Genomic DNA, 9,794 nt, shown 5'->3' with positions numbered 1-9,794 from the left:
TGGATAGGTAAGGGACAAACCTTTACTACGAGACGTTTAAGAATATTGCCGCTTGCCGTTTTTACTGAAACCACTCTAATAACATTGTCACGACCCGGGTGAACTTGTACTATTTTAGCTAATTTCCACGACAAGGGTGGCAGGTTAGAATCCATCAAGATAACTGGATCGTTAATTTTAATATTATCTTTAGTTTTTAACCATTTATTTCTCTGTTGGAGAGTGTGAATGTAATCAATCTGCCAAATCCGCCAAAACATTTGTGTAATTTTCTGTAACATTAGCCAACGAGAACGCAGGTTGGAAGTATTATCCTCTAGAGGAATCTCAGGCAAACCTGAGAGGACCAAATGAGAGGACCTCCAACTAAAAAATGGCCTGGTGTCAGTACATCAACCTCATTAGGGTCCGAGGAAAGTGCACAAAGAGGTCTCGAATTTAAAACAGCTTCAATTTTGGTAACTACAGTAAACATTTCCTCCAATGTCAAGACCTGTGCGCCCACTACACGCTTCAAGTGGTATTTTGTGGATTTTATTCCACTGTCGAATATACCCCCGAAGTGCGGTGCGCCGGGGGGATTAAACTCCCAGCGAATACGTCTGACGGCGAGTCCATCAGAAATATCACGACGATTTTCGTAAAACATTTTATACATTTCATTCAAATAACGATTTGAGCCTACGAAATTCGTGCCACAATCAGATATAATTTTATGACAAATGTTGCGTCTTGAAACGAACCGATCAAGGGCAGCAAGATAGGCCTCTGTACTTAGTTCAGTGACTACTTCCAAATGGACAGCCTTTACGCTTAGACAGATAAACAAACATATCCAAGCTTTATATGTACGGGCATTTCGACGTCTACTTTCTTTTAGCATAAATGGCCCACCGAAATCTATTCCAGTAGTTTGAAAACATCTACCTGACTGAAGTCTTTCAACGGGTAAGTCCCCCATGGAGGGTTGACAAGGAAAAGGTTTAGATTTGAAACAAATTACGCACTTAGATAATCGAGAGCGTATCAATAGTCGCAGTCCAAGTATCCAAAAAGTTCTACAAACTAGTGACTGCAATGTGCGAGGACCACAGTGCAAGTACTTCAAATGATAGCTGTCCACGACTAGCTGCGATAATATAGATAATTTTGGTAATAAAATCGGGTGCTTTACGGTATGAGGTAAATTTGAATGTCGAATACGACCCCCACTCGTATTATACCAACTTCGTCGAGAAACGGACTTAGTTTTTGAATGGACTTTGTACAGTACAAACCTTCCTGAAGGAGTCTCAACTCTTGGGAAAAGTAATCAATTTGAACATGCTTTACTAAGAGAATCAATGCGTCATTTAGTTCAGACGTCGATAACGGAAATGAATTACGGCGATCCCGATGTAACTTAATATTTTTGATAAATCGCAAACACCAAGCTAGTATTCTTTGTAGCCTTGAAAGAGATGAAACTTTGGAAATTAGATTGGTTAATAAATTATCTGGTGGACCACTCACCAAACAGTCCACAGTGAGAGGTTTTAATTCAGGCAACTCTTGCTCATTTGCGACAATGTTTTGGATAGGCCAATTCATAGGAGTCTGGCGAAGCCAAGATGGGCCAGTCCACCAAAGATGGTGATCAGCTAGAACTGTGCATGTAGTACCGCGACTACAACAATCTGCCGGATTATCATGTGTAGAGACATGGAACCATAATTCAGAATTAATTAAATCTGTAATCAGTACTACCCGATTTGCTACAAAAGTTTTAAGTAGATGAGGTGCGGTATGTAACCAGGATAAGACAGTACTACTATCTGTAAATGCCTTAACGGATTTAAATTTTAATTTTGGGTTTAAAAGCTCATACATGTGTTTGAGTACACGGGCCAGCAACACAGCGGCGCACAACTCAAGCCGGTTAGTCGTTAAAGGCTTCAACGGGGCAATCTTAGATTTGCCTATGAGTAAACTAGTGGTTGTGCCTTGTGCAGTCACCGCACACAAATAAACACAACATCCGTACCCCTTAGAACTACCGTCACAGAATTCCACAAGATGTAATTCTGAAGAATCCGGAGGCAGTACCAAACGCGGTAGCTTAATTGATTGTAAATCTGATAAATTAGCAGCAAGAATGGCATATTCTTGCTTGGCAAGACTGTAAGGTATGGGTTCATCCCACATCAACTTCAGTCGCCACATCTCTTGTAGCAACAGCTTGGCGGAAAAAACAACTGGACATATCCAGCCCAGAGGATCAAAGATTCTTGCAATTATGGAGAGAATAGATCTTTTTGTGTACTCGACCTTAAATTCGTTAGAAAAAGAATACGAAAATTGGTCACACAAAGGATCCCACTTAATTCCTAAAATCTTTAATGTGTTCACTATTAGGTTCAGTGAACAATTTAGAAGACTGACAATATTCTGACGGAATGTCGGAAAGGATTTCTAAACAGTTGCTGCTCCATTTACGCAATTCGAATTTGCCTAGCTGCAATAAAGTAACTAATATTTCCTTTAATTGTTTAGCAGCTTCTATGGAGACGGCACCTGATGTTATGTCGTCCATGAAAGTCTCTTCGCGCAACACTTGAGCAGCGAGAGGAAATTGATTACTATAATCATCAGCTAGCTGATGCAAAGTTCTTATAGCCAAATACGGAGAACTACTTACTCCATATGTAACCGTATTCAGCTCATATTCTTTAATGGGACCATTAGGTTCATCGCGCCAAAATATATGCTGATACGACCTATCTTCCGGCCGAATCAGTATTTGCCGATACATTTTACATATATCCGCCGTAAAGACAATCGGGTGTAGGCGAAAGTTAGTAATCAAATCGATAATATCAATCTGAAGTTTCGGACCTACGTGCACAATGTCATTTAACGACTTATTATTTGTTGTCATACAGCTAGCATCAAATACTACCCGTAGACGAGTAGTTGTGCTATCAGGTTTAACAACACAATGATGAGGAATAATATAATTTCGATCTTCACAAGAAGATTCCCAGGCATCCATATGACCTAATTCTTCATACTGGCGCATGAATTCCACGTACTCTGATTTCAAACCGACGTCGTTAGACATACGTTTCTCTAAGTTTAGAAAACGGTTTAAAGCAAGCTGACTGGAATTACCTAATACAGGGAAATTATCTTTTAACATTATGGGTACAACATAACGACCGTCTGAATCGCGGTAAGTGTATTGTTTATACTGTTGTTCACATATGTCATTTTCCGGTACCTTTATACGAGTCGTGGGAGGTTCTTCAGTCTCCCAAAACCGTTGTACCACGTTATCTAATCGATTAGTTGAAGTTAAAAGAGAAGTCACATATTTAGAAGGTGTCAGTATTGTTGTATGACGTAATTGGCCGGTAATGACCCACCCGAAGACACTTGATAAGGCACATGGAAACTCGGGATTCGGAGCAAAGCGACCTCCATCATATATGCGATCGAAACATTCAACTCCAAGCAAAATATCGACTTTACATGGTTTGTCAAAGTCATCGTTAGCTAGATAAAGATGACTAAACTTTTCTCTAACATCTGATGGTAATGGCACAACCGGAATGTTTGATGTAATTTTTTGAATAACTATTAATGGCAATTGAAAACACGGTTCATCACAATGCTTAGGCATGACACCCTTTATACATTGTACAGAATTCTGACCCAATCCTGTCACCGACATATCACACTTACGCACCGGTAACTCAAGTCTCTGAACACAAGAACTGGTAATAAATGAATCCATGCTACCACTATCTATGAGCGCACATGCCTGGTGTAAATTACCATAGGAGTCACGAATGCGTATAATCGCGGAACCTAAGATTTTTGTCGATTGATTTCCCGGAGGAACTGTACTTGTTAGCGTAGCATTTATACAATCTCCCTGAAGCGACTCCTTGTTTTGATTATTATCATTCATAGACATACTCGGGGAAGAGGCATCTACTTGTAAGTATGTACTCGTGGTGGGCGCGCACATCGGAGCGTCAGTGTGCAAAAATGTATTATGTCGGGAACCACAAATAAAACAATTTATTTTCGACAAACAATTGCTCGGATTGTGACCCGTTCGTAAACAATTTGAGCATAATTTTATATCGTTAATTAATTGCCACCTAGCATCGACGCTCATTTTTTGAAATTTAAAACACTTATAAATACTATGAGAAGAATCACAACATGGACAATGAAGTTTATTGTTCTGTTGGTTTTGTTTATCATTAGTATTAGTGGATGAAACAAAAGAAGACTTCGACTGTTTATTACGTGGACTGTATACTTCGGATTTATTTCGATTTGATTTTATATTATAATCATGTGAGGAAGAAGAAGAATTACTAACTTCCAAAATTTTAATATAATTTTGTAGGAAAGTTAATAGACTTTCAAATGTGGGTATTTCTTGTTTGTTTTGTAACTCAAACCGCTGACGAGTGTCGCCATCTAGTACGCGGGCCGCTAAATAAAATAATATAACTTCATCGAGCAACTCGATATTTAACGCTCGGAGTGCGTTTACACTTTCATATAACGTATTTGTCAATACATTTAAACCTGCGATTGACACTTTATGCAAAGGAGATAAATTAAAAATTTTATCGAGATAGGCAGTAGCTAAAACACGATTGTTGTCATATCTGTCTAATAAAGCTTGAAATACTACCGAATAATTAGAAGCGGTCAGAGGAACACCCTTTGCAATGGTTAAGGCAAACCCAGATAGACACGAAATCAAATAATGGAATTTTTCTATATCTGATAATGAGTTGTTATTATGTATTAAAGGTAAATAACTATCCTTAAATGTTTGAAAATTAATTATATTACTATCAAATATAGGTACATGTAACTTCGGTAAGCGAACTTGATACGGCTTATTTTCTATAGAAGACGAAGGTATAGTCATCATTTGGGTCTGACATTTTAGTAGATAAAACTACATACCTCTGCAATTTCAATAACACTATAATACAACTCGTCAAAAGACTCTAAAAGTTTTGTATCGGGTTCGCTACTCCACCCTGCTTCCAAATGCTTTAAATTAATTGTCTGATTAATTTCATAAAAACTTTCCTTCAGGGATTCTATATTTTTATATCTGGCACGAAAACTAGATAATTTAGACTTATCTTTTTGTATTTCCCTCGATATATCATACAATATTTGTATTGATCGAAATTCATGTTCACGACGTGAAATCAATGTTTTAATTTCTACTTCAAGTCGTTTTTGTACGAGATCAGCTGCTTTGGCCATGTCAATGACCTAAAGATAAAGTCAGTTGACAATAGAAATTTATAGGTACTAAGTAATAATAACCTACAACTAATAAAATGAATACTGTACTGATATTAATACGATTATTATGTATTTGTTTCCTATTTCAAGCACAAATCAATAACTTTGCTACAAGCAGGCGAATAGAATACCGATTTATTGCAATGAATTATAGGTACATACGTAATACAGGTAAGTAAATATCGACTGGAATCATTGAAAAGATAAACAAGTTTTGTTTTGTTGATTGTTTATAACTAAATTCGAATAAAGTGTTATGAATTACAGTTATAATATTCTGAATGTAAAATATATAAAACGTACAATTACGGATTCAAAATCCGGTTCGATTGGACCAACTTAGATGGTAGATTATAACTTTGAATTAAAGAAGAAATCTGTGGTATTTTATTCACCTGCCTGAGAAAGGTTTGAATATCCCCAGAAACCAGCAGAAGACTGTGTAATGACAGAAATAGGAAGGAGAAAGCGGGACTCACCGACCGGGCTAATTTGATTGTAAATTGAAGACCTTGGGTGCACCCTTCGTCCTTGACTCCGATTCCACACACCACCAGCAGTTTATTTCACACTTGTAATGCACTGGACACGTAAATTCACACAGATTTTCTTGTTAAATCTCAATTAGAATATGAGTAATGTCAACTCAGGTATTAACGGCAGCCATAATGAATTGCACATTTTTTTTTTCCGGGGTTCACACGCTCACGCAGTTAGCACCGGTTGGCGGGAATATTTGAATTTGGAATTAATTGAACGAACGAAATATCTTCTTATTGATCGTTGATTAATACAATGATATGGGGATTGGAAAAGGATGTCAGAACAACCAACATAATATATATATATGACAGTATCACAATTTGGGAATATAGCCACAACCAAGACATACCTGGACTATATATATTTTTTTTTTTTTTTTTTTTTTTTTCTTCGACTGGCAACACCAGCAAAATCGGTCCAGCCACTTCAGAGATTAGCTGGAACAAACAGACAGACAGACAGACAAAAATTGTATAAAAATAAATTTTAGTATATGTACCGTATTTATATTCATATGCTCGTAGTCAAAAACTATTATTTCAATATTATAAACAGGCTTCAAAATCCTTAAGTACCACAAAAAAGATGTTTTTTCTATCGAATAAACTGTTTTTATTAAAAACAAGCTGTTCCCGCGACTTCGTCCGCGTGGAATTTAACTTTATTTTTCTAAAATAAAAGTAGCCTAAGTTACTCCTTATTACATCAGCTACCTGCCAAAAAAAGTACCGTCAAAATCGGTCCAGCCATTTCAGATATTAGCCGGAACAAACAGACCGACAAACAGACAGACAAAAATTATAAAAATTGTTAATTTGGTATATGTACCTTATATATATTCATATGCATGTAGTAAAAAACGGTTATTTCAATATTACAAACAGACACTCCAATTTTATTTATATGTATAGATGTATAGATTATTATTTATTTATTCATCCAAAATAACACAAATTGTGTAGGATAACGTAATAGTAACATTACAGTAAAATTTTGTCAACAACATAATAGTAACTTAAACATTAAATCTCGGTACATCTATAGACTAGCTGGCCCCAGCGACTTCGTCCGCGTGAAATTTTATTTTATTTATCTAAAATAACAGTAGCGTAAGTTACTCCTTATTACATCGGCTACTTGCCAAAAAAAGTCCCGTCAAAATCGGTCCAGCTATTTCAGAGATTAGCCGGAACAAACAAACAGACAGACAGACAAAACTTGTAAAATATGTTATTTTGGTGTATGTACCGTATTTATATTCATATGCAAGTAGTAAAAAATGGTTATTTCAATATTACAAACAGACACTCCAATTTTATTTACATGTATAGATGTATAGATTAAAAAAAAAGTAACAGTCATAAGGATAGTCGTATGCCTAATATATATAATAATGTAATAAATTCATTTAAACAGAAATTGCGGCAACATTATTTAAATTTGTAACTTTTTTACTGTCCTTCTCCTTTTTTCACATCTTTCTGTTATATCCCTATAGTTCTCTCTATATTTTCTGTTTTTCTTACTTTCAATTTGAGACTGTACTTATAATTTGATTTTCGGATCATTATGTATTTATTTATACATTTATGGGTTATATTTACATATATATTTATGTATGTATATTGTTATTTTTTTATAGAAATGTATATTTTGCTTATCTTTATTATCTTTAGAAATCTTTTTTTGACATTTTTTATTTATATTAGTGCACCGCCAATAATCTTTCGCTGCACCACTCATGGTTGCCTGGTAAATAACGCGGCAAAATATTAAGTCCGCCACATGTACAAATTTTTTTGTGCATTAAAGTTAAAGAAATAAAAATTATACAATACTGTTTAATGAAAATGCGTATTGTCTAGTGCTTTGAGATGTATCAAAATAAGGTCAACAAAAAAGTCCGTGATGGTATATGTCTATCTCTTAAGGATAACCAAAAATAACCATTTGTTATCTTTTACATTTTACGGGAATTTTTTTTATCGTATGTTTCCCTTAAAATCATGTAAACTATGTTATTATGTCATAATGTAAAGAAATAATAATATTTTATACTGATATATCCACTATAAAATACCAAAAAGTAGCAATGTAATTCGTTACGCGCGAATCAGCTGTTATAAGGTCAAAGGTCAGTGCACCCCGCGTATTTGATAAATAGTGCTTCTCTGGATGTCTTGAAGAGAAAATGGCAGTATGTACGTGTATATGTACAAGTCCTTAAGTGTTAAGTTTTTCAAATGTACATACAGTAAAGAATAAATATTTTTAAGTACAGTACTTACGTACATTAATATAATACCTACTTTTTACTTGTATCTATTGTTATCAAAATTAAATTATAAGTTCTTAACTTGACCACGACTATCTCTTGGCGCCAAAACGAATGAAAAAATGAACAGCATACGACGACGACGCAGTACCTATAGAGTGGAGCAACTGCTTATTCAGTTTTATTCAACTATTTAGTCCCTCCACCGTTACAATGAATGGAGGCGGATATTACAATGTATGTAGCATTGCGAATATAAAATATCTAGATTAGGTATAATAAATTCATAATTGATAGGCCGTTACGGTATCAGAGCCAAAAAGTCTTCTTTCTTTGTACTGTTAGATGCGACAGCGACTTTGTTTTATACTACACTATGTAATGATTGATATACCTAAAATAAATAAAATATCTGAGGTTTGGACAAAAATTCAAAAGGTACTTTATTCACTGTCGATAGCGAGCGGTGCGATGGAAAAAGATAACCGTTTATAAAAATATAATAAATAGCGCTGGACAATTAACACAGACTGATACTGAACTGATATAAATAAATATTTTTATTTTGTAAATACATATATAATATACATATAAAACACCCAGACCGATGAAAACAATCGATGACCGATGAGTACAATTGTTTGCACCGTGCGAGAAATCGAACCCGCGACCATCGGATGTAAAGCGGTGTGACCACCGAGGCAGTCGAAATATATAAATAATCTTATGAATTTAATTTATTCTAATTTGTTTGTGTGCGCGGGGTGCGGTGTACGGTGCTCCCCCTGCCTCCACCGTTGCTGGAGCTTGCATGTATGGAGCATTGCGAATATAAAATATCTAGATTAGTAAATTAATAAATTCATAATTGATAGACCGTTACGGTATCTATATATATTCGGATTAAAATAAGTATCGCAGTAAGGACCAGTATATAAAGTGATCAACACAATTAATTGATTTTTGGAATATATATACAGAGCCAAAAAGTCTTTGTGTATTCAAAAAATATCTAATTTGTTTGTGTGCGCGGGGTGTGGTGTACGGTGCTCCCCCTGCAACGGTGGAGTAACTATGTATGGAGCATTGCGAATATAAAATATCTAGATTAGTAAATGAATAAATTCATAATTGATAGACCGTTACGGTATCTATATATATTCGGATGAAAATAAGTATCGCAGTAAGGACGAGTATATAAAGTGATCAACATAATTAATTGATTTTTGAAATATATTCAGAGCCAAAAAGTCTTTGTGTATACCAAAAATTTAGCCGTTCGGAGCCAGTCATGCACGAATTATTAGTAAAAAATGTGTCGAGTATATCGTACTATCGACGAATATATATGGCCACATCGCAAAATAGAATGCGACGTTGCCATACCGCCTGAGATATACGCGATAGGAGTCAAGTTATTCAGTGCAAAAGGTGGAATCGGCAAGTGTGTAGGTTGTGGCGTGATCAACAAAGTGCCCAAAGAGGTGTTTATATATATATATATATATATATATATATATATATATATATATATATATATATATAAATATCCCCTTGGGCACTTTGTGGCTCAGACGTGCCGTATAGGTAGTTTTTTGTTGATCCATTTTCACTTGTTGATCCGGAGGCCTTTTGTTGATCTAAT

General features: G+C 35.3%; 1 protein-coding gene across 1 annotated transcript; it reads right to left on the bottom strand.

Annotated features, from left to right (window-relative positions):
- Window positions 1-2,359: 2,359 nt before the first annotated feature.
- On the bottom strand, window positions 2,360-5,289 carry LOC131851074 (uncharacterized). The gene is made up of 2 exons (XM_059201505.1): window positions 4,978-5,289; window positions 2,360-3,802 (listed from the first exon to the last, which is right to left on the bottom strand). The coding sequence occupies exons 1-2, from the start codon at window positions 5,287-5,289 to the stop codon at window positions 2,360-2,362; spliced, it is 1,755 nt and encodes a 584-aa protein (XP_059057488.1).
- Between the last annotated feature and the right edge of the window lie 4,505 nt (window positions 5,290-9,794).

The sequence above is a fragment of the Achroia grisella genome, unplaced genomic scaffold (genome assembly GCF_030625045.1).
Source record: "Achroia grisella isolate CSIRO2021 unplaced genomic scaffold, CSIRO_AGI_Agris_v1 utg11673, whole genome shotgun sequence".
NCBI classification, from domain to species: Eukaryota; Metazoa; Arthropoda; class Insecta; order Lepidoptera; family Pyralidae; genus Achroia; species Achroia grisella.
Note: the sequence above shows the minus strand (reverse complement) of the source record. Positions and strands in the feature narration are given on the sequence as shown.

Excerpts from the sequence above, each read along its gene's own strand:
- LOC131851074 (XM_059201505.1), bottom strand. The coding sequence starts at position 5,289 with ATGGCCAAAGCAGCTGATCTCGTACAAAAACGACTTGAAGTAGAAATT. Across the intron at positions 3,803-4,977 it reads GTGTTATTGAAATTGCAGAG|GCATGTGCGCTCATAGATAG; the intron begins GTATGTAGTTTT and ends AATTTACACCAG.